The 25621-nt window shown below is 37.5% G+C and overlaps 1 protein-coding gene across 34 annotated transcripts in view; it reads right to left on the reverse strand.

Annotated features, from left to right (window-relative positions):
• PTPN13 (protein tyrosine phosphatase non-receptor type 13) overlaps positions 1 to 25621 on the reverse strand; it is a 209702-nt gene that overhangs the window by 32731 nt on the left and 151350 nt on the right. For 16 of the 34 annotated variants that reach the window (XM_081581496.1, XM_081581408.1, XM_081581443.1 and 13 more), the window contains 15 exons: positions 16544 to 16633; positions 15874 to 15981; positions 15336 to 15467; positions 13885 to 14348; positions 12712 to 12843; positions 11374 to 11467; positions 10456 to 10541; positions 9367 to 9520; positions 7760 to 7974; positions 7557 to 7655; positions 5856 to 6220; positions 4462 to 4645; positions 2825 to 2983; positions 1680 to 1851; positions 1370 to 1580 (listed from right to left, as the gene is read on the reverse strand). In XM_081581496.1, the coding sequence (XP_081437622.1) occupies positions 1370 to 1580; positions 1680 to 1851; positions 2825 to 2983; positions 4462 to 4645; positions 5856 to 6220; positions 7557 to 7655; positions 7760 to 7974; positions 9367 to 9520; positions 10456 to 10541; positions 11374 to 11467; positions 12712 to 12843; positions 13885 to 14348; positions 15336 to 15467; positions 15874 to 15981; positions 16544 to 16633 (2665 nt within the window). Of the gene's footprint in view, positions 1 to 1369; positions 1581 to 1679; positions 1852 to 2824; positions 2984 to 4461; positions 4646 to 5855; positions 6221 to 7556; positions 7656 to 7759; positions 7975 to 9366; positions 9521 to 10455; positions 10542 to 11373; positions 11468 to 12696; positions 12844 to 13884; positions 14349 to 15335; positions 15468 to 15873; positions 15982 to 16543; positions 16634 to 25621 lie in introns of all 34 variants that reach the window. The other 18 variants (XM_081581480.1, XM_081581373.1, XM_081581426.1 and 15 more) reach the window with 2 other exon arrangements.

Genomic DNA, 25621 nt, shown 5'->3' on the forward strand with positions numbered 1-25621 from the left:
AAGAGTTGGACACAACAGAGTGACCAACACTTCCACTTTCTTTTTCAAGAGATGCTCTAGTAATTTGGAGGCAAAAAATTCTAGACCTGTGGTTAGTAGAATCAGGAAAACATTTTCCCAGGTTGTCTGAACACTTCTCTCCTCCACTAATTAACATTCAGCTATACTTATGAAAATAACTGTAGGCCATCTAATTTTTAGAAATATTGAGGGAAATTGGTCAGGAATCATGTTCAAGGGGAAAAGTATACAATCTAATTTAAAGGTTCAGAAGGAGAAATAGGCTTATGATCAAATGATTTATTAATTGTTTCTATATTGTGGAATACATACTATAAGTTCACCCTGTGTCACAGACACAAATGTGAAGTTTTCTTTTATATAATGTAAGACTGTAATCTAGAAAGCCTGGGTTCATGTCCATGTGGAAGGTAGAGTAATGGCTCAAAAGATGTCTGCATTATAATCCCCAGAACTTTTGAATATGTTATCTTGCATGGCAAAAGGAATTTTGCAGGAGTGAGTAAATTAAAGATCTAAAGACAAAGAGATTATCCTGGATTATCTAATGTAATCACAAGGGTCCTTATAAGTTAAACAGGAAGGTAGGAATATCAGAGTCAAACAGATATGACGACCAAGGGTGCTGTGATCGCTGGCTTTAAAGATGACTGAGGGCTATGAGCCAAGAAAGATGGCCAATGTCTAAAAGGTGAAAAAGGCAAGGAGATGGATCTTCTCCTTTGGAAGGGATGCAGCTCTGCTAACACTTCGATTTTTAACCCAGTGGGACCATTTTATATTTCTGGCTTCCAGAACTGTTAAGATAATTAACTTGTATTGGTTTAAGCCACTAAATTTGTAGTCCTTTGATAGCAAGACACTAATACATACATTTAAAAAAAATTTATTTAGTTGCTGTTAGCATTTCTTGTAATGGGAAATGGTCAGGAGGTATAGTGGATGTGACAGTCTATGCCTCATTGGTTGGAGACATGAGGTTCTGGTAGGACGGACCGTGTTCCAGCTCTGGGAATCGGCCAGGACTTCCCAGGGCCAACCAATATATTCTCATTCCTTTGCCTTAGCAAGACCTGCCTGAATTTAGGTCTAAGGCAATCAGTGTACAGTCCTTGCTTTACTACTACGAACAGTGAGACTTGTCTGAAGATTGGTCTGGACAGTGTGGGATGCATATGAGCCATGAACTGACACAGCCATCTGACTAACATAAAGGAAATACGTAATCTTTACTAATTCTCCATCCATTTAGTCTGTGAATTACTAATTCAGGAATATCTTTAAGAGAATCTTATGGCCTGAAATGCATGTGTGCACACACAAAAAACCATGAATAACTGTGGAGTACCTTGTAGCTTTCAGCACCACTGAAGGAAGTGACATGTCTAACGTTCTCTTAGCTTCCTCCAGAGTCATTCCTTGTGCACTGACTCCGTTCACATAATGGATGATGTCTAAGAGCTGGAGATTACCCTCTGTGGCTGCGATTGACCTTGGATCGATATCACTAACATACACCACTTGATGAAGGCTGTCACGACCTCCAGATAAGGAAAAACCTTCAGGAAATAGAAAAATATGTTTCCTTAGCCTTAACAGTATGTACTTTTAATCTATCCAAGAAAAGTCACACTGCACAAAGCTTGAACTTGCATTACCCAACTCCTCTTTGTTGCACGTAAATGTGATGTCAGGTAGCAAATGAGGCAGCACGGGCATCCTGGGTAATTCCAGAACTCGGCCAAGAACTAATCTGACTGTCCTGGGCGCAGCTCGGAGTAGGTTCACTGCATCTGTGTGAGTCATGTTTGTAACATCTGTATCATTAACCTACAGAGAAGAGAAAGGGCCAAAGTGGGATTACAGTTTTTGGAACACAGGAGTTTCTGACAAAATACAGTAATTTCCCTAACATTCCATATAATCTACTTTAGCCAGTAAGAGATTCACAATGAAGGGTGGTCTCTAGGGACACTTCCCTGGTGGTCCAGTGGTTAAGAATCTGCCTTGCAATGTAGGGGACACGGGTTTGATCCCTGGTGGGGGAACTAAGATCCCACATGCCACGGGGCAATGAAGTCTGTGCTCTACTACTAAAGAACTTGCACACTGCAATGAGAAGAAGCCCATGTGCCACATACATGAGAAGCCTGCAAGCTGCACTGAGCAAAGCCCATGTGCTGCAACAAAGACCCCAGTGCAGCAAAAAAAAAAAAAAGAGTCTAGTCTCTAATTTACTAATAATCTTTACTGTGGAAATCATAAGCACAATGACCAAGTAAGTATAAATGAAATAATAATGCTATTACTATTGCTAATACAGATGTTATTACTTTGCTAATACAGAAAATTTATTCTTAGAGCAATTAAGAAAATTCCTCTTTCTGAGATTCAAGATTGCTTGTTTAAAGTCTTTCCAAACTATGACTATATAAAGGCCTTTATTTTTAAGAGGTGGAGAAGGAAAACATAAACCAAACGGAGAAATAGAGCATTATATCAACTCAATCTTCTTGGTCTTCCTTCTGCAGCACTGGCTTGTTCTCTGGCCCTGCTGCAATGCTCAGCCACTTCAGTCGTGTCCGACTCTTTGAGACCCTATGGACTGTAGCCCTCCAGGCTCCTGTGTCCATGGGATTCTCCAGGCAAGAATATTGGAGTGGGTTGCCATGCCCTACTCCAGGGGGTCTTCCCCACCCAGGGATCGCGAATGTGCGTCTCCGGCATTGGCAGTGGGTTCTTTACCACTAGCAGCACCTGTCTAGCCACACTGGCACGAACACAGTCTGCTTAAATGTCTTACCTTGATGAGCCGGTCCCCAGGTCTCAGCCTCCCATCACTTTTGGCTGGATCCTGAATGACATCATGAACATAACAACCAATGCTCTGATTGCCTTTGGTTACTGTGAAGCCCAGGCTTCCTTTTTCCGACTTATTTAGGGTAATCAGGAGTTCTACCTCCTAAGGAAAGAAACAGTGATTCTATTTTGCTGTACAGACAAAGAGAAAGTTTCTCCTCATTAACACAGGAGAAAACTAAACCTTAAAAGGTTGCTTAACTTGCCCAAGTGAAGAAGGCAGATACGTATGTCCAGTTCTAGACAGAAGGTACCCCTCCAACCTCCTGCCTGCCAATGTAAAGTAAAAGTTGGGTTTAAATTCAACATTATGTGCTTGTCTGGTGATAGCTGACCCAGAATGTAAGCTTCAATTCTTATATTTTCAGAATAAACAAGAACAAATACCCATGCCACGAGCAATAGAAGAAAGCTTTTCTTGGGTAAAAACATGAAGTCTGGGTGATTAAATATCACAACTTGCTGTATTTAGTTGTATGAAAAATTTTTCTTTAAGATTTCAACTGAGGCACAAGGGTTGCTTAGGGCTTATAGGCATGATGACAGATTTCTAAGGAAATCATCCAAAGATTATTTTTACTCTACTGCTGAGAATGAAATTGAAGATGTAGATGCTACACACACACACACACACACACACACACCACACACACACAATTATAGGGAAACAAAGTGCCTGGAATGATTAAAGTGTTCATGGGTTTTGACTGGTGATGGTTTTAATCTTTTCCTTTGTTTTCTAACTTTTCTATAACAAGTATTTATTATTTAGACAACAAAAAAAGTATTAAAAGGGTGACTTTGAATCGGTGTTAAGGATATCATTCTTTTTTTCAAATTCAAAAATACTATATTTATCAAAAATTGGAACTACCAAAAAATTTAGACTTTGTAAACTTTTTTTCAAACAAAAATTTTTCACTTTTTACATTTGAAATTAAAAACTCCAAGTGGTCAGACAGAATGACAGAAATGACAAAACTCAGATTTTTTTCTTTTTCTTCAGATGACTGTGCTATCGCTGTTTATGTCCAAGGGATATTATGTTTATTAGAAATGTGACTTCCAAAGTGAATTTTTAAGTTTAGAAGTTCTAGGGCTATTAGTATAATACAATGGAAAGGATTCCATTTAGGCACACACAAAACAGTGTGGAAGAGAATGAAATTACATTCAAACTTGATTAAAGAATAAACAGGTAACTCGTCAGAGTTTGGTAAATAATAGGTACTGGGCTAGGTGCTCTATATATGTTATTTCATTTAATTCTTACCACAATACCATGAGGTTACTAGTCCCACTTTACAGCTAAAACTACTAAAACTCAGAAGAATTAAGTAAGTCATCCATAGCATCTGCCAAATTACAGCAAGTCACTGGGAGAGTCAGGACGTGTACCCAGGCCTTTTTGTCTTTTCCTTGAATTCTTAGCAGAGAAACATGGCAGATATGTTGTCTATTTACTGAGCATAGATATGAGGCTGATCTAAAGGACAGCAATTTCCCTGAAGGGAAGCTGTGTGTAACTACATTTTACTTGAGAAAATACAGAATGTTCTTCATACAAAGGAAATAACTCACCAGTTCAAAGTCTTCAAGGTGGTTTTCCAAGTCATTTTTCAAAGATGTCAAGCTTTCTTGTATAGTTGGTTCTGAAGTGTGATGCGTATGATATTTATCCATTGCATTTATGGGAACAGATTCTGATTGAGATTGACAGCTCTGCCCAGGAGTTACATCCAGTGGTCGAGGGGAAGGAGGGTTACTACACAGACAAAGTGAGACTATTTTCAAACACATTGCAATGCCAATACAGTAAGTTTGTACCACAGATAGAAAATGCTTAACAAACATTTACGTCTGCTTTTTAGTGAGATCATTTTAGTCTGATTCTGGACTATGAATTTATTTCACATCTGTTATATGCTAATATTACTGATTTTTTTCTCTGTCAATCTCTTTAAGCTGCACAAATCAGTGAGAAAAGTTAAATAAATATATTTTTGATTCCCAGTTGTTAACTTTGGAGCTAAGGCTGAAGCTAATGTTATCAGAAGCCTGATGTGTGTTTCAACATAATAAGAAAAAAGAAGAAATACAGAGCCTTACTCTTGTAGTTATTTTGGATGACATCATAGAAAAAAAAAAAACAATAAAAAAACTGAACAAATACAGTTGGACCTGAATATACACAAAGTGAAAGAAAATGAAAGTCACTCAGCTGTGTCGGACTCTCTGCGACCCCATGAATGTAGCTCACCAGGCTCCTCTGTCCATGGGGATTCTCCAGGCAAGAATACTGGAGTGGGTTGCTATGCCCTTCTCTAGGGGATCTTCCCAACCCAGGGATCAAACCCAGGTCTCCCGCATTGCAGGCGGATTCTTTACCGATGGAGTCAACAGGGAAGCCCAAGAATACTGGGGAGGGTAGACTATCCCTTCTCCACGGGATCTTCCTGACCCAGGAATTGAACCTGGGTCTCCTGCATTGCTGGAGAAGGCACTGGTGACCCACTCCAGTACTCTTGCCTGGAAAACCCCATGGACAGAGGAGCCTGGTAAACTGCAGTCTATGGGGTCGCTAAGAGTTGGACCAGACTGAGTGACTTCACTTTCACTTTTCACTTTCACGCATTGGAGAAGGAACTGGCACCCCACTCCAGTACTCTTGCCTGAAAATCCCATGGACGGAGGAGCCTGGTAGGCTACAGTCCATGGGGTCGCTAAGAGTCGGACACGACTGAGCGACTTCACTTTCATTTTTACTTTCATGCACGGGAGAAGGAAATGGCAACCCGCTCCAGTGTTCTTGCCTGGAGAATCCCAGGGACGGCGGAGCCTGGTGGGCTGCCGTCTATGGGATCGCACAGAGTCGGATACGACTGATGCGACTTAGCAGCAGCAGCAGCAGCTCCTGCATTGCAGGCAGATTCTTTCCCAGCTGAGCTACCAGCGAAGCCCAATATTGACAATACCTGCCCTCATGTTCTGGCTTATTAGGTATTTTCTGAGGATAGTAAAACTTGGTACAAATGGGATCTTCTTGACTCCTGAGTGTGTCGTGATGATTTTGTGCCTGTGACATCATGTTGCTTAGAGTCTGATGCAAAGCTGAACTCCAGCTCATATTTGGTATCTTTGCTGGAGCTTTCGCTAAGTCATCTTCTCCACTCCCACTGCTGTCACTGTAACTGTCTCTCCTGGATGGGGACGTGCATGGTTTCCTGTTTTTGTCAGACATCTCATTTTCATCTGAGCTGGTGCCTTGCTCCGCACACGCTGTCTGAGAAGGGTGTTTGCTGTTGTTCAGAGGTACTTGTGTTGGAGAGTGCAGGGGGGTCTGTAACGGACACATTTAAAAAGATCACAGTGACAACTTATATTAACTTATATTTTCATTTAAGTGAAAATGAACAAATTAAACATCAGTACTTCCTGTTAAAATATTCAATTTTTTGATAAAAGTAATTAATGCTCATTAGAGAAAAAAAATTGTATGTAAAAGTAACAACTGTTTATATTGTACAACTTGTACTTTTATTCAGAATTAGAGTCATAGTATATATTGTACTTTGTATCTTGCTTTCAAAATTTAGGTTTCTGCCATGAGTATTTTCTGAGATCCTTAAACATACTTTGCAAACAACTGCATAAACTGTATAATAATCTTAAAATGGGCTACAGCTTTTTATTGGATATAGATTTCTTTCTAGCTTTTCACTATTCATAGAAATCTGTAACTTCTTTGTATGTAGGTTTTCACCTGAGTTTCTCATTATTTCCTTGCCATTTTCTGTAATAGAAATAGAATTTTCTATATTCAGAACATAAGATGTTTTTAAAGGCCTTGTTATATATTTCCAGATTGCTTTCCAGAAACATTGTATCAACTTATACACTTAAGAACTGAAAGAATTTCTCAGTTCTTCCTATCTGATGCCTAAAACCAATGTAGTCTCTTAAAACGCTATTGATAATGCACCTCACAGAAATGTTAGTTCCCTGTTAATGTCTTTATAATACTACCTCCTTCTCCCCAGTATAAGCGTTAAAGTTTCTGGGGCCAGACACTCCTGTCTTTGACACCCAGTGATCACGTTCATTGGTAATGGAACACTACTTTAAGTAGATAGGCCAAAGGCTTTCAATTAGCTTATTATTCACTTATGTGTGAGTTCCTAACTACCAGTATGCAATTTATAAATAACCATCGAAATAGATTTAGGGTCTTTTAGCTATTCCCTCACACAAGAGAGGGAACTGGACAAAACCTATTGCCTACTTTGTGATTCCCAGTATTAAAAATTAAGGCAAAAAAAAATCTTAAATAATCCTCATTTTCATCTAAACTAGCTCAGAATGAGAATTATATTTTAAAATTTGATTCAATGAAGAAATGGACAAAAGGTTTTTGTAACCAATATTTTATGTCTTTTTCTACTTATGTTCGGAAAATAAATTCCCCAAATCCTAGAATCAGAAGGGAGAGAAGAGAAAGTAAATTACTTTATATTATAAACATTGAATATACATTCACAGGTTATGTGACCCATGTAAGATAATACTCCTAGCTAAAGAATTAACTAGGATAAAACCCAGGAGATCAATCAATGATGAAACCACTAACACTCCGCTGACATTCTATAATAGTGTAAAGTATTTTTCCTCAGTCTCACCGAAAGAGCAGGGTCAATTTCTGGTAGCACCCCAGGTGGAGGTCTACAGAGGAGCAAGGATACTTCTGGAGACGTTCCCCTGAGAGCGGATATGACCTCCTGGGGGAACCATGAACGAGAAATGAAGACACGGTTAAACCACTTCATTCTGGAAGGACGATCTGTCTCATTAAAATGCTGCACTCCACATGCTGGGGCCTCACCTGTTGAGACAGTCCTTTCAAAGTGGCTCCATTCACTTTCAAGATAACATCTCCCACATCAATTTGTCCACTTTCTGCAGCCGGCTGTCCAGGAAAGAGCTTTTTAACCCTTACTATGCTGGTGTTCATTTGCTCGGGTATAAGATTATCCTCTCGAGAAAAACTGAATCCTAGGCCTGAGCTATTTTTCAGCAATTTCACCTCAAATGTATTCTCTGGAAAAAAACGGATCAAAAATTGTAAATATTCTTAACAGGCTCTCTCTGTATATGCGTGTATAAACATATGTACTTTTGAATACATTTTTAAAAAGCCCATTTCCACCATATTCACAGCTTTATATGAACTTATTGCACTCTTATTCTATATTCATATCCTATTTCACACTCTGTTATTAAGAAAATTTAACTTATTGAACTGAGCTGCATGAACTAACAGGCTGCCTGATTAGAAAAGTGGGTTCTGAAAAAAAGGTTCTAAAAATGAAACTATGTCTTAATTCCATATCTTTTATAAGACTGCAGAATGACAGAGAAAAAGAGGGGAAAATCCAAGAAAGGAGACAATGAGAGAAATTCAGGCATAAACGGGAGAGAGATGGTAAGAAGAACAAAACAAATGACAGAGAAGGGCTATGGGGAAGTGGACAGGTGACCTAATGTTTAGGTGAGATATAATTTAATTCAGTAAAACTGTAAGGCGTGATGATAAAATTCTCATCAACAGAAGAAATTAAAAGAATAACCAGGAAAGCATGAAGAAACATATTTAAAGACATAGTAATGGAAGAAATATGGAAGAACAGAAGGCAGTAAGGTTAAGTGGATATGCTAATCTTATTTTCATAATCAGGAAAGATGATATAGGTTGGGCTAATATTTTCTCCTTATTTTGCGGACTAATTCAGTGTTGCTGAAAGTTGTATAAGCAAAGAAAAATCTAAAATAAAGACAAAACAATGCTTATGTACCACCATCACCATTTATAAAGTAAAGGACATTTATATCCATCAAAAGGAAGACAGATAAACCCAGAATGAAAAGTACTTTTGTATTATGAATACATTTAACCTTATGAAAAACTCACTACATTAGTCTTGATTTCCTTTTTTTATTACAAGTTAGTGGCATGTCCAATTTTATTACCAGTTAGCTGGCAAAGTTTGTAAGGAGAACTAGTATCTGGGAACTGTTAGTGAATTTCTATTCAAAGTGAGCTTCACAAGTTCATAAAATCAAATAGAAAAATAGAAAATGTAAGAGTCAAGGTTTCATATGGGTTTGAAGTCTTTCTTAGCAACTACTTATATTTACTTTTTTCTCTTACAAATTTTATTTTGAATTTTACAACTATTTTAGGCACCATTAAGTGACCATAATCTGTTCTGTGCCTGACTGCATTAGCCAAAGCCTTTCAGACTTCAAGAACTGTGACTATGTGTGTTTTTTCCCACCCCCTAAATTCAGTACAGTGCTGCATCAGGTTATTATTTATACTTGACAAGAATAAAGAGACCCGGTATGAATTATGATCCGACATGTAAAAATCAAAATTTGAATAATCCAGGAATAAGTTTAAGGTGAGATGACAGCCTCCCAAGGTCTGACCTTCAGTAACAAAGCTGTAGTCTTTGACATGAGTCATTTTCTTCATCGTTTTTTCTGGGGCTTGACCTTGGGTGTCCGGATCTGAGAGGGTACACTGGGGGACATGTTCTTTGGATGCTGGAGACTGTCCTTTTTCTAACAACAGATGAACCACCTGTATAAATAGAACAGTGCCTTATTAACTAAGAAGAAAGTTACACAAGAAAGCAAATAAATTTTCAGGACTTTGTACAGTTGGTGGTATAAGATCATTTAAAGTAACTCTCTGGTCTACCAAAACACAAGTAGGGGGAAGAAAAAACAGACAGACAAAAGCAAGGGACTACAAATGTCAAAAATCGTTTTTTTATTTTTTTTTGTATAAAGAAGATAAATGATTAGAAACAAAAAATTCTATTATAAAAACAATATAAACACATTTTAGAAAATTCAGATACTAAAATAAAATCAGATAGCCACTGGGAAGCTGCTGTATGGGCACAGGGAGCTTAACCCAGAGCTCTGTGACAAATAGAGGGGTGGGATGGGGTGGGAGGTGGAAGGGAGGTTCAGGAGGCAGGGGACACATGTATACTTGTGGCTGATTCATGTTGATACATGGCAGAAGCCAACACAATATTGTAAAGCAACTATCCTCCAATTAAAGATGGAAAAAAATCACTATTATTCTAATAATATAAAGATTATTATAAGTAATTTGGTAAACTCCCTGACTTAAAAACGTATTAGAACAACGTGAATTTATCCTTTGGGCTGAAGGATACCTGGAAGTGAAAACCACTAGGTGTTTGTAAATGTTTATGAAAAAAAAAAAAAAAATGTTAAGGCAATCTCTCCCCTTCCTCCTGGCAGATCTCTGGTGATATTAAGGCTAAATGTGATATAGAAAGCCTGCTTCCACAATTAAAATCCTAATCATAATACCTGCTTCCCAATTTGGAAGGAAAAAAATATGAGCATGTTTATTTACATTAATCAGGCTTTGTTTCTTGACTAATAAATTTGGAGATCTCAGTGAAATTGGTATTATTCACACATTATTATGTTCTTCCGAGGTATCTAGAAAAGGCTGGTATAATGATCTCTTACCTGTCCCGTATTTCTCAGTGTTTCCACAGCTTGCTTGTGGGTAGCCCCTTCTAGACTAACTCCATTGACAGCGAGGACACGATCACCTATAAATTAGGGAGTAATGTTGAAAGAAGCAAGTCATAAAATAAGGATTCTACATGTTCTTTAATACCTTAAGGTCTTGTTTTGTAGTAATTTGCTCAAGGAGAGACTCAGACAAATTCTGGACAAAAGTGTGTCATAGAGTTTCTTTAACACATACTTAATTCCTTTCTCAATTCTATAGCTAATCTTAGGTATATTTTCAAACTGGTTATTATATATATATAAAATCAATATTAATTATGAAAAAAATGACACAGTGAGCTACAAATGCAGAGTAATGGGAGAGAACTAACCTAGTTAGTTCTTATTAGAAATGCAGATGTCATTGTTTTTATAGGGGCACTACCCCTTTCCAATTCTCTGGAAATTTGCTTCTTAAAAAGTACAAAGCATGAACTAAAACAAGATATTTTCTGATAATAGATAGAGGATGGGCTTCCCTGGTAGCTCAAATGGTAAAGAATTTGCCTCCAACTCCTGAGACCTGGGTTCGATCCTGGGGTTGGGAAGATCCCCTGGAGGAGGGCATGGCAACCCACTCCAGTATTCTTGCCTGGAGAATCCCCATGAACAGAGGAGCCTGGTGGGCTACAGTCCATGGGGTCGCAAAGAGTCAGACACGAGTGAGTGACTAAGCACGGCACAGAGGATAAGCTGGAAATAAGAGTTTTTGGAATCATATTAAGGAGCTTTTTCACGTTGTAGTCTTAAACTAATACGTTCTTATTTTATATTATGAATAATTTGAAGGTCTTTATCAACTTTCCAATTTCTTCTTTATTTGTTGACATGATAATCCTTATGTAATTCCCATACCCACAAACACTCTACCTTTGTGAATTCTGCCATCAGACTCTGCTGCTCCCTTGGGAATAACAGCTTTCACATAAATGCCACCATGTCGGACACTGGTATTCACACCTCCCTAAGTGGAAAAGGACAAATAACATTTTGTCATATGAAAAATGTCACACTCCGTCTTTCAGGTCTGAGACCTAGAAAGCATTCCATTCATCAGCCAAAGCAGCAGCATCACATTAGCACATGCATTTACTTCAATACCCAAGAATATTTCTAGTAAGTTTTCCAAAAGTGAAAGCAGCTACTTTTTAGAAACATTGTTTATAAAGAAAATAACCACATGCCAGATCTTTGCCTGGATGAGGGAGTGCTCTTCATTTTAGAAGCCTACACCATGCATTAGGCACAAACGGCAAGCAAAATCCAGCTATGCAATATTAGTGTGAGAATATAACTGTCAGAAATAAACAGCATATGGAGTAATATACTTTAGATCATATTTGGTAATCTGAAAGCAAATCTCATGAGTCAAGGGAAAATTTTTTTTTCATTTTAAAAGGTTTTGGTATAGAAGTTGTGCTACAGAGTAGATGAGATCTAATGAGTAGATTCTCCATCTCTTGTGGATATTCAGCTTTTATTTCCCTTTGTGGTAGGAACATAATAAAATTCTAAAGAAGTTATGGACAAGATAAAAAGGGTTACAGTATTGAGAACTGATAGAAAATTAGGTTTTCTTTTCGATCTCTATACATTAAGAGTGCTATTTCTACGTTATTTCTAAATGGCTTTTCATAACAAAATCCTTCAAATTCATAAATAATAATATTACACTTTAGGGTATAGTATATTAATAGAATTCTAAAGCAATTTCATCAAATAGCCTATGCTCGTATTTTAACTTCTTTAAAAGCGTTACATATATTTTTGAGAACTTCTAATATTAAGATACTAATCATATTTATATGCCAAGATGTATTATGAAGTGAAGGGCATATGAATATATATTAGACTTTAATTATTCATGATGTAGGTGGTTAAAATTATTCCATGCCGATGCAGAAGCTGCCAAGTATATACAAGACATACTTCTCAATTTTATGTTTTTCAAGTCTTGTATTCAGATTAAACAAGTATGAAATCTCTGGGGGAAAACAGCATTTGTCTAATTTCCTTTAAACCACAGGAAAAAGTGACTAGAACACTTAAGCTTTTTAAAAAAGTCTTAAGATATAATTCAATTTAAAATTTTGCAAATATTTGACAAGTTTCCCTTTTGAAGCAAGATAATTCAAGTAATAAATTGGCATACGATAGGCTGCTGGAAATGGAGAAGAGAAAACATTTGAAAACCTTGTCAAACAGTACCGTGACACTTATCCCCAAGCTGTTATCATTTTTAGCCAGTTCAACCTCAAAGATATCTCCAGGTTGAGGAGGTGATGAAGGAAAAGTTTTAAAATTCATTTTGTTGGATGTATTCATGGAGGAGGAAGATTCCTTAACAAAGAAAAACAAACAAAAGCATTTCTTGTTAGAGTCAAACTGAATTATTAATGGAAGATCTTTCTCTTTTTGAAAAATTAAGAAAAAGCAAGATATTAAAGGATAGAGTAGACTCAAAAATGATGAAGGCTGGAAAAGATCTTAAGGATCATCTAATCCAATGCCTTTCGAGTTTAAAACTGTGGAAATTGAGATCTAGAGCCTAAAGGGCTTGCTTCAGGTAAAAGATATGGCTGAGGGAAGCCCAGAATCCAGTTCAAACTTTGGCTTTTACATAATCCTTATCCAGTGCTTTTTATACACTCAAACTTAGAAAGCATTTCTATTTCCTTTTAAAAAAAAATCCATATATATCATATAGTAGCTTTTAACTTGGGCCTTTAAGATGAGTAGGCCTCAAGTTCATATTGCTAATGTTTAAATCCAATATAAACATAGGCACAACAGCTAAGCCCAATCTATTAACAACATAACTCTCTCAGGAGGAATGCTGGAGACATTAATGAGGAATGTTTTTCAGTGAACAAAGGGCTTAAGGTTCTTTTCTGAATCTGCTTGTGAAAATGAGTCTAAATTATATCATGTCTAATATTTCTAGGAAATGGTCAATTTTCTATGTTTTTGTTCTTATTATCATACATTCAGAACTTCAGAGTAATTTAGGCTGTTAATAGTAAAGTCAACTGTCCATTATATGAATTACTTAGGAACAGTTTTTTTGGATATTAAGTTCTCTTATTAATATAAATATTATGTATACAAGAGAGAAACAATTTATAGAAAACAGTCATAATCTGGTTATTCATTCCTTTGTGTAATCAAGTTCCCAGAATTAGTATTCAAAGCTGCTAATTTCTCTGAAAGTTAGCATCAAATGCAGTAGCAGTTAGTAGCATCATACATAAATGATTTCTCCTTTCCAGAATAATGTACTCTGTTCATAGTAGATTATTCTGCTCTATAATACATTTGCTGCTGTTTGTTTTGTTAAGCGGGGGAAAAGAAATAAAAACCAAGATTCAAATTAAACGGTGCCTTTTTTGGTATGTGATGATCCTGACTGCTGGAATAAGTGGCCTCATCCATGTCTGAATCTCCACGGTCAGAGTAATCTGGTGCATCAGAAATGCCTGTATTTTTAGCTTTACTTCGGTTGCTGTCAGTAGAAGTCCACTTTTTCTCGGTGGCTTTGGATATCACAGATGGGGAAGGGCTGCCACGCTGTGAGTCCTGCCAGCTGCGGTCACCCGCATGGCTGGCAAAGAACCCATTGACCTGGCTCTGCGACAAGCTGGCACTCTCAGTCCTGGAATCTTGAGAGCTCAGGCTTCCCTCCCGCAGGCCCCCAGACAGGCCAAATGAGCTCTCTGAGATGTGCCTCGGGGTGCCCCGTGGCCAGCAGTGATCCTCAGAAGAATTTATAGTGTTGTCTTGCAGGTGGGAAGGCTTTTTCATGTAGTTTTTCATGCCATTGGCCACGTGCACAGGAGTAGAAGGCACTGAAAAGTCAAAATCCGTCCGTGAGAATAATAGGTTAGGGACACACGTCTGGGCTTACACACATGTACAATGCTCCCTGGTGGCTGCTGGGAGGATTTTACGCAGGATAACACGTGTACAACACCGGACATGGGGCTTGGAACCATAAGGACCCAACGAACACTGAAGATGCTTTCTGTTTCCTATGCCTCCTCTTTTGGTCGTTCTTTGGGCAACTTCTATGGGAATGTGTACCTGCTTCACCTGAACTCCTTATTTCCATTCCCTAAGACCTGTTTCAAGCAAGTCTCCCTTGTGAAGACTTTCTTAATCCCCTATCCAGAGATAACTTGAATCTCCAAAAATCCTTGATCCTTGTTGAATGGTTATTTATATACTTGTTTTATATTGTCTTATCAAACTGTAGTTTTTACACTCCAAGTAATTATCAAAGAAGGTAATTCCACACTCCTTACATACATAGCTCTTTTAAAAAGCCACTTAGGAAAGTTTTCCTAAGACAAAAACCACAGGTGACATGGGTAAAAGAATTATAGATAATACACGTATGTGGAATCTAGAAAAATGGCACAAGATTATATGGTCATGCTTTTACATTTCTGGAATGTTGGCATCCTTTTCCTTTTATAATCAGGTTCAAGACAGGACTTCATAGATAACTGTTACATAACTATATTAATTGGGCAATGATTAAGAATTTTATTTCTGATTTGGCCTAACATGTGATAAAACACACCAAGTACTCGGAATTTACTCCAGTGATACTGATTTTGCACAAGTCCTTTTTATGCGTGTAAAGAGGAATGAGACAGAAAATCTTGGAAGTGATGAGTGAAAGACTTGTACCGATACATAAAGTTAAAACAATCAGAACTACACATATTAAATTTCCAGAAAGGAAATAAAAAGTTTAAATCTAATTTATGGGTCAAGGTATTGAAACTTTTGTGGGAACTGGAACAGCTCAGAGACATCCGCAGCATTACCTTTGGAGAGCTTTTCTTTTGGCTGCGAGATAACAAGTGTCACATCTTCAGGCGCATTTTGCAAAATTTCAACTGCAGCATGGTGGCTGACTCCCTCCAGACTGACGCTATTCACAGATATCAAACGGTCTCCTGTAAAAACAGACAACCCAGTGTCTTCTACAGCAAAGAGAAATTCAGGCTAAATCTCAGAAGTGTTACCTCCCCCTCATTATTTTTGTTTTACCCAACTTTTACTTTTGCCCTCTGTGCAAATTCATGTCTGTCAGTAAATACTTCAAAGTGAAAGTGTTAGTCGCCCAGTTGTGTCCGACTCTTTGTGACCCCATGGACTGTAGCCTGCCAGGCTTCTCTGTTCATGGAGTTCTCCAGGCAAGAATACTGGAGTGGGTAGCCATTCTCTTCTCCAGGGGGTCTTCCCGACCCAGGGATCGAACCTGGGTCTCCTGCATTGCAGGTAGATTCTTTACTGTCTGAGCCACTAGGGAAGCCCAGTAAATACTTAATGAAATTCCCTAAATTACCTAAAAATAAATACCTGGCTTTAAGCATCCATCCAAGTCAGCTGGTCCTCCAGGAGTAACTGAACTAATAAATACACCTAGATCCAGCCTTCCCATCTTTTCTCCACCAATAATTTGAAATCCTGTGAATTAGCACATTAAAATAAAATCTTCATGGGGAGAGGCAAGATAGGGATAAGGAGGCTAACAGGTACAAACTACTACATATAAAATAAATAAGCTACAAGAACATATTACATAGCATAGGAATATAGCCAATATTTTATAATAAATAAAAATGGAATATAACCTTTAAAAATTGTGAATCAGTATGTTGTATACCTGAAATTTATATAACATTATAAATCAACTGTCTCAACAAAAAAATAAGTAAAAATGAAAATATCTCACGATATTGGTATTTTCAAGGACTAATGATTAGCCTGCTTGACACACAGAAGTGTACAGGCTCATACTGAATATGGCTTAATAGGTAACACATGTGAGATGGGACTTAAATTTGGTAGAAACATTGCTTGTAAGCATTTCACCTTTGGCATTTCCACTTTGGCATCTCCCACTTTGGGCAAGTGGGAGAAGGGGACTCAGGTGGGCACAAGTGGGCTGGTTCCTCAATGCCAATATTATGCAATCGACCTTTTCTCTTTGAATTCTCACAGACCTTGAAGCATCTCAGTGACTTACCTAAGCCACACTGTGCATCTTTTTTCAGGTTAACCAGGGTGATCTCCCTTTCTGGTGAAGATGCTATGCTCCATCTTTTGTGTAGCACATCTATGGGGAAATTTTAAGATACAATTAACACAACACGGTTAGGCATTGAGATTGTCTGCTTGTTCCAATTTAAATAATAAAGCTCACTATCAGATTGCTCAGTCACTTTAAAATCATATTTTAAATAATATACTATTATTTATCTGCTGATAGTGAGTTATAGTTTACAAAATGATTATGTTATCCATTTATTCCTTATAAACGGTTCCCTGTGAAATCAGTATATTTCAGTGACAAATGCATAAATAGATCTCAAGAAATTTAATGATTTGAGCAGGTTTACTCAGTTAGTACAGGTAAGAACTGAACCTTAAACTTAGGTTGTTATACTCTATGTCTTTCTGTCACATCATAGCTGACTTCCTGAATTTGACAATGCTCATTATGTTATAAAAATCTTCTACTAATAAGTGGCTGGCATTTCTACTTGTATGAGTAAAACATTCACAGTAAATTCTAAGGTTTACAAAGAGACAGGATTAATTCTTTTAAATTTGACTAATGACTTGGTTGGCACATTTATATTCTCAAAGGGCTTCCATTTATTTCTTATTTTATTTATGAACAATCTCATGAGGTAGGCAAAGAGATTTTTAGTCACTTTTTAGCAGATGAGGAATAATAGTTCATGACTTGCTCAACATTATAGTGAGCATCACTGCCCAGCAAAACACCTTAGGCACTTGATAAATGCTAAATACACTGAGTGAATGTTGGCATCAAAACTAAAATTTACTTTTTCTTATTTCTACTTGTTTTTTTTTTTAAGCAAGTGGATCACTGAAAAATATCTCCTAAATTAAATCAACAAATATGCCACTTAATTGTCACATTATTAAAATTACTTCATTTAGTTTGAAATCAGAGCATGTGAAAACACAGAAATACACACACACACTTCTTGTTATGAGTTAAAATGTGTTCCTCCACCCTTTCCACAAATAAATGTGTTGAAGCAATAACTTCTAGTACCACAGAATTCATAATCATATTTAGAGACAGGTTTTTAAAAAGATCAATAAGTTAAAATGAGGTGTTTAGGGTGGCCTAATCCAATATGACTTCTTCCTTATAAAGAGGGAGGCTTCCCTGGTCGCTCAGATGGTAAAGCGCCTGCCTGCAATGCGGGAGACCTGGGTTCGATCCCTGGGTTGGGAAGATACCCTGGAGAAAGAAATGGCAACCCACTTCTAGTACTCTTGCCTGGAAAACTCCATGGATGGAGGAGCCTGGTGGGCTACAGTCATGGGGTCACAAAGAGTCAGACACGACTGAGCGACTTCACTTTATAAAAAGGGGATGTGGATATAGATATGTGTGTATGCAGGGAAAATCATGTGAAGACAGAAGAAGACCTCCATCTACAATGCCAAGGAGTGGTCTCAAGAAATCAATGATGCTGACACTTTGATCTCAGACTTCTAACCTCCAGAAGTGTGAGAACAAATCTATGTTTAAGCCAATCTGAGGGACTGTGTTATGGCAGCTCGAGTAAATTAGTACATTTCTTAACATCAACTGTAATTTAACAGCTGACACTTGTCTGTGTGTGAGGAGGTGGTAGTGGCAGCAAATGAGTCCAACACACTCAGAAAGGTATCTGTTTAAACTAAATCTGCAAATTTATCTCTAAATAGTTTTTAGGCTTATTGAAACTTTTTGAAAATTAGAGGTTATCTGCCAACATATGATTACCCATGGGTTTCAAATTGCATTATTATGTTATTAATAAAACATGTTACACAACATGTACTAATGCTTAAACGATGCAAATATGATAGTTCATATTCTAGAAATAAACTCCTTTAATTTCAGAAAACAACCACCACCACCAGATGCTCTCTGGAGTGAATTAACCTTGTCCCTTAAACACCAAGTACTAGTGAAAGCTTGACAGAATCCTATAGTATACATGTCTCTATTGTGTTGCTTCTTTTTGACTAAAACTTAGTTATAAACTCAGCTGTAATCAACAGAAATAGTAGTAGTTGAATATTTCTAACTAATGAGATATCAAAAAAAGGAAAAAGATCATTGGACAACGGTGTGAAGAGTCTTATATATTTGGTTTATACAAATAAACATAACGTTCATGAATTAGCTATTGTCTAAATTAATATTATCTAAGTAGCTGAGATACTTTAATCCTAAGACAGATAATTAACTCTAATTTTCAGCTAGAGTTGAATAAAAAATACAACAGAATGAAACTGATAAAATGAAACAAATAAGGGATGAAGTCATGTTAGGTATTAAACGTAAACTTTTATCACCATTGTGAAGACAGAGTCCATTTCCTTTATGCAGAGTGTTTCTGCCTTTGATTATAAAAGTGATCAATATTCTGAATATTTTTAAGGAGTATCTGCTACAAGTCAAAGGTATTGATTCAAAGAATAAAAATGCCATTTCTTTATTTTCATTTCCAACAATATATACCTATAAGATTGGTTATTTATGCTACTTATTTGGCTAAAAAATATGTGTCCATGTATATAAAACATTTCCTAGGTAAATAATATTGGGATATATGTATACACATACACACACTAATTATGCAATATTTTTTTGTATTTATTTCTCTAACTAGAAGCAACAGATTAGGCTCTCTATATTCAAGGATTCATCAATGCGATTTGAATATTCATTCATTCAGTTATACTTTCACCTTTCAAATATTGTGTTGGCCAAGAAGTTCGTTTGGGGTTTTCCATAACATCTTAACAGAAAAACCCGAGTGAACTTTTTAGCTAACCCAACATTTGTGGAATAATTTTCCTGTGTAAGTCTCTCATTAGGCAACTGGTGAAAATAAAGAGAGAGAATATAAAAAAGTGATAATATATATGAAAACTGCTAGCATAATAAAGTTGGCTCAGATCAGAGCTAAATCAGATCAGGCTAGACGGACAAAAATTTAGACTGATTGATGAACAGAATGTTAACCACTCAAAGAAATATTTGTATCACGTAAGTATGAGTTGGATCTGTAAGAGTAGAGAGATTTCTCCCTGCCAGAAATAAAAGAGACTTCAGGGACATGTGTGTGCGTGTGCATACGTGCACAGTTGTGTCCGACTCTTCATGATCCCATGGACTGTAGCCCGCCAGGCTCCTCTGATCATGGAATTTTCTAGGAAAAATACTGGAGCGGGTTGCCATTTCCTTCTCCAGGGGATCTTCCCAACTCGGGGATCAAACCCACGTCTCTTGCATCTTTTGCATTGGCAGGCGGATTCCTTACTCCTGTGCCACCTGGGAAGTTCCTCAAGGACATGAGGTACAGTTTAATAAGTGGATTATGTAGATAGTATACGTGTACAACATGCAAGGCATTAACAAAAGCTGAGATGGATAAAAGGTGGAAAAGCTTCTGGGAAGATGGCACAGATCAGCTTGGCTAAAATACAAGATGAGTCAGGTGGGATTGAATATTATTTTGGAAAGTGAAGCTTTGCTAACCTACTCTTTATTACAGGGAACCACCCCTGTCATCCTGACTTATTAACGTGGGGAGAGAGGAAAGATGTCGGTGTAGAGCTACATGTTAGTAGACAGTACTGTGCACATACTGAATTTATATTTATCTTGTATTCTATTCACATAGATGTTCAGAATACTTTTCTGTTGGCTTAAAATAAAAAAGACAAGTATCTGGAGGTATATAGTACATAAGAACCCAACTAAATTTAAAGATACAGAATTCAATGAGGATTAAATAGAATTTATGAATCACTGAAAGTGAGGAGCCAGACATTTCAAGACATTTCAAGTACCAAGACATTTCTGAGTTATTTCAATTACTGTATGGAAACAAGCATTAATATTCAAGGTAAATATTTTTTGCATCTTTAAAATAATTTTCTTTTCCTGTGGCCACAGCAAATTCTGCAAATATTTTAATGTGAAAAAGAGGCTCAAATAGAAATTTCCACTTCTTTAAGTAATATACGCTGGTGTTATTCCCAATAATGTTTACCTGTGAAATATCTTAAGAACTGATACATGTATAATTTAGAAATTAAATGTACACTCTCTGCATTAGAGACTGTTTCAGTGTTGCCTTTCTCATCTCTCATAAGGTTCATGAGGATATATCAGTTCCCAAGTAGAATAACTGTGGATACTAATGATAGATACATATATGAGTAAGCTATCTTAATTTCCTAGTAAAAGCACTTTTCAGATAAGGCTAAGGCCATATAATTGATTTAAGTGAATCAATAATTCTTTTTCTAAGGAAAAATTTTTTTTTGGTTACAGAAGATACAGACCCTTGTTAATTATCAAGCAGCTCCACAAAACTGGTTCTAAGAGGAAACGGACAAAAGGTAGAGCAGGCTCCTGATAAATTCATCACTCACTCTAGGGAGAAAAGACCCATTTCAAACCCAGAGGTGATGGACCAGCAACACTACATTGGTATAAAAACAGAGAGAGGTATTTTTCATTGTTATATCACCTAACACACTAACTGGTCTGGTGGTAGAAGCAGAAAATCATGATGGCAACTTTGGTGTTTTGTTTCTGTGACAGCACAAATTAGCTAAGTGAAATGGGGCCATATAACATTTCAGGGACATATTTAACCCATTCATAGACTGAAAGGCTTGGTTTAGATAAACTTTTTATATTTTTTTAAGATAAACTTTTGAGTTCCTTTCAGTTCTCAATTTATCTGACTCTATATTTTGTTTCTGGTTAATTCTCATATCTGCTGAATCCTCTGTGAGCACTTTGGACTTTTATTTTTCATAATTTTCAACTGTGTATGTATCCTAATTAAACTTGAGGTGGAAAAAAAAAAAACCCTAGCATTTAAATTATACTGGTCCTTGATATCTGACTAAAAAGTAATCTTTTAATCTCAAATAAACAACGTAATCTACCAGATTTAAAAAAAAAAAATTTCCCTACTAGCTAAAGGAAGCAGAAAAATAATGAAGCCCAAAGCCAGCCTAAGGAAGAAAATAATAACGATCAGAGAGGACGTTAAGAGAGGAGAAATAACAACTAACACTGTGCGTGCTCAGCCGCTTCCGTTGTGTCTGACTCTTGGGCAGTGTCTGAATCTACGGTCCTTGGACTGCAGCCTGCCAGGCTCCTCTGTCCATGGGATTTTCCAGGCAAGAATACTGGAGTGGGTTGCCATGCCCTCCTTCAGGGGATCTTCCTGATCCAGGGACTGAACCTGCATCCTTCAATGTGTCTCCTGCTTTGGCAGGTGGATTCTTTACCACGTGCCACCTGGGAAGCCCACCAGAGAGATACAAAAAAAATCATAAGGGAATATTACAGTTACATGCCGACAAGCTAAACAACCTAGAATAAATGGACCAATTTCTAGAAACATACAGCCTGCCAAAATTGAGTCAAGAAGAAATGGATACTTTGGGTAGACCTACCACTAGCAGGAAAATTGAATTTGTCATTAAAAAATTCCCAGCAAAAAAGTCCAGTACTGGACAGTTCACAGGAAAATTCTATCAAACACACAAAGAAGAAATTACACCTATGCTTTTCAAAGGATTCCCTCAAACTGAAGATGACAAAATACTCCCAAATTCATTCTAGGAGGCCACTATCCATTATTATGGTATGAACCAGACAAAGACACTACAAAATAAAGAAAATACAAGCCAATATCTTTGATAAATACAGATGCAAGAATCTCAACAAAATATTAGCAAGCCAAATGCAAAACTATATAAAAAGGATCATACACCATGATTTACTCCAGGGACACAGGGATTGTTCAACTTTCACAAAACAGTCTGTGATATACCACATAAACAAAAGGAAGGATAAAAAGCACATGATCATCTCAATAGACAAAGAAAAATATTTGACAAAATTCAACATCTATTCATGATAAAAACTCTCCAGGAAGTGGGTATAGAAGGAACATATCTCAACATAATAAAATGTGTGACCAACACGCTGGTCACAGCTAACACCATATTCAACAGTGAAAAGCTGAAAAGCTTTCCTCTAAATTCAAACAAGACAAAGATGTCCAAATCTTTCCACTTCTATTCAACATAGTACTGAAGTCAGTAAAGTTGCAGGATATGAGATTAACAGACAAAAATCTGCTGCAGACTTCCCTGGTGGCACAGTGGATAAGAATCTGCCTGCCAATGCAAGAGACACGGGTTTCATCCCTGGTCCGAGAAGATTCCACATGCTGTGGAGCAACTAAGCCAGTGTACCACAAATACAGTGCCCACGCTCTAGAGCCTGTGAGCCGCAACTACTAGGCCTGTGCGTCACAACTACTGAAGCTCGGGTGCCCCAGAACCCGTGTTCTGCAACAAGAAAAGCCGTCGCAATGAGAAGACGGGGCACTGAATCCAAGAGTATCCCTGATTGCTGCAACGAGAGAAAACCTGCACACAGCAATGAAGACCTAGTGTAGCAGCAAAAAAAATTTTTTTTTGCTTTTCTATATACTAATAAGGAACCATCAGAAAGAGAAAGTTAAAAAGAAAGCATGCAAACAACAACAAAATTCTCTTTAAAATCACATCAAAAAGAATAAAATACCTAGAACAAACTTAACCAAGGATGTAAAAGACCTTCACTCTGAAAACTACAATGGCCATACTGCTCAAAGCACTTTACAGATTTAATGTAAAAATACACATGACATTTTTCACAGAACTAGAAGAAATAATCCTAAAATTCATATGGAATAGCAAAAGACCCTGAATTGCCAAAGCAACGTTGGAAAAAAAAGAATAAAGCTATCATCATCTCAGACTTCGGATTATACTATAAAGCTACAGTAATAAAAACACCATGGTACTGGCACAAAAGCAGACACATAGATCACTGGGACAGAGAACCTAGAAATAAATTTATGCATCTATGGTTACTTCGGGCAAAGGCTAACAGAGTTTTGCCAAGAGAACACACTGGTCATAGAAAACACCCTCTTGCAACAACACAAGAGACACTCTACACATGGACGTCACCAGATGATCAATACCAAAATCTCATTGATTATGTTCTTTGCAGCCGAAGATGGAGAAGCTCTATACAGTCAGCAAAAACAAGACCGGGAGCTGACTGCGGCTCAGATCATGAACTCCTTATTGTAAAATTCAGACTGAAATTGAAGAAAGTAGAGAAGACCACTAGGCCATTCAGGTATGACCTAAATAAAATCCCTTATAATTATACAGTGGAAATGACAAATAGATTCAAGGGATTAGATCTGACAGACAGAGTGCCTGAAGAACTACGGATGGAAGGATATTATATTATAATGTTGTACAGGAGGCGGTGATCAAAACCATCCCCAAGAAAAGAAATGCAAAAAGGCAAAAGGGTTGTCTGAGGAGGGCTTACAAATAGCTGAGAAAAGGAGAGAAGATAAAGGCAAAGGAGAAAGGGAAAGACACATCCATCTGAATGCAGAGTTCCAAAGAACAGCAAGGAGAGATAAGAAAGCCTCCCAAAGTGATCAATGCAAAGAAATAGAGGAAAACAACAGAATGGGAAAGACTAGCGATCTCTTCAAGAAAATTAGAGATACCAAGGGAACATTTCATGCAAAGATGGGCTTGATAAAGGACAGAAATGGTATGGACCTAACAGAAGCAGAAGATATAAAGAAGAGGTGGCAAAAATACAAAGAACCATACAAAAAGGATCTTAATGACTCACATAGCTACGATGGTGTGATCACTCACCTAGAGCCAGACATCCTGGAATGTGAAGTTAAGTGGGCCTTAGGAAGCATAACTAAAAACACAGCTAGTGGAGGTGATGCAATTCCAGTTGAGCTATTTCAAATCCTGAAAGATGATGCTGTGAAAGTGCTGCACTCAATATGCCAGAAAATTTGGAAAACTCAGCAGTGGCCACAGGACTGGAAAAAGTCAGTTTTCATTCCAATCCCAAAAAACAGCAATGCCAAAGAATGGCCAAACTACTGCACAATTGCACTCATTTCACACACTAGCAACTGAAAGTTGCTCAGTAGTGTCCGACTCCTTGCAACTCCATGGACTATACAGTCCATGGAATTCTTCAGGCCAGAATACTGGAGTGAGTCTCCTTTCCCTTCTCCAGGGGATCTTCCCAACCCAGGGATTGAACCTAGGTCTCCCACATTGCAGGCAGATTCTTTACCAACTGAGCCACAAGAGAAGCCCAAGAATACTGGAGTGGGTAGCCTATCCCTCCTCCAGCAGATCTTTCCGACCCAGGAAATGAACCAAGGTCTCCTGCATTTCAGGTTGGTTCTTTACCAACTGAGCTATCAGGGAAGCCCTTGCTACACACTAGCAAAGTAATGCTCAAAACTCTCCAAGCTACGCTTCAACAGTTTGTGAACTGAGAACTTCCAGATGTATAAGCTAGATTTAGAAAAGGTAGAGAAACGAGATCAAATTGCCAACACCCATTGGATCATAGAAAAAGTTAGAGAATTCCAGAAAAACATCTACTTCTGCTGCATTGACTATGCTAAAGCCTTTTACTGTGTGGATCACAACAAACTGAGGAAAATTCTTAAACAGATGGGAATACCAGACCACCTTACCTGCCTCCTGAGAAGCCTGTATGCAGGTAAAAAAGCAGCAGTTAGAACTGGACATGAAACAACAGACTGGTTCCAAATCGGAAAATGAGTATGTCAAGGCTGTATACTGTCACCCTGCTAATTTAACTTACATGCCAATACATCATGTGAAATGCAGGGTTGGATAAAGCACAAACTGAAATCAAGATTGCCAGGAGAAATAACAATAACCTCAGAGATGCAGATGACACCACCCTTATGGCAGAAAGGGAAGAGGGACTAAAGAACCTCTTGATGAAGGTGAAAGAGGAGAGTAAAAAGCTGGCTTACAACAACATTCAGAAAATGAAGATCATGGCATCCGGCCCCATCACTTCATGGCAAATAGATGGGGAAACAACAGAAACAGTGAGAGACTTTATTTTCTTGGGCTTCAAGATCACTGCAGATGGTGATTG

Source organism: Giraffa tippelskirchi, chromosome 1, assembly GCF_054371585.1.
Source record: "Giraffa tippelskirchi isolate mGirTip1 chromosome 1, T2T-mGirTip1v1.2.pri, whole genome shotgun sequence".
Lineage (NCBI taxonomy): Eukaryota > Metazoa > Chordata > Mammalia > Artiodactyla > Giraffidae > Giraffa > Giraffa tippelskirchi.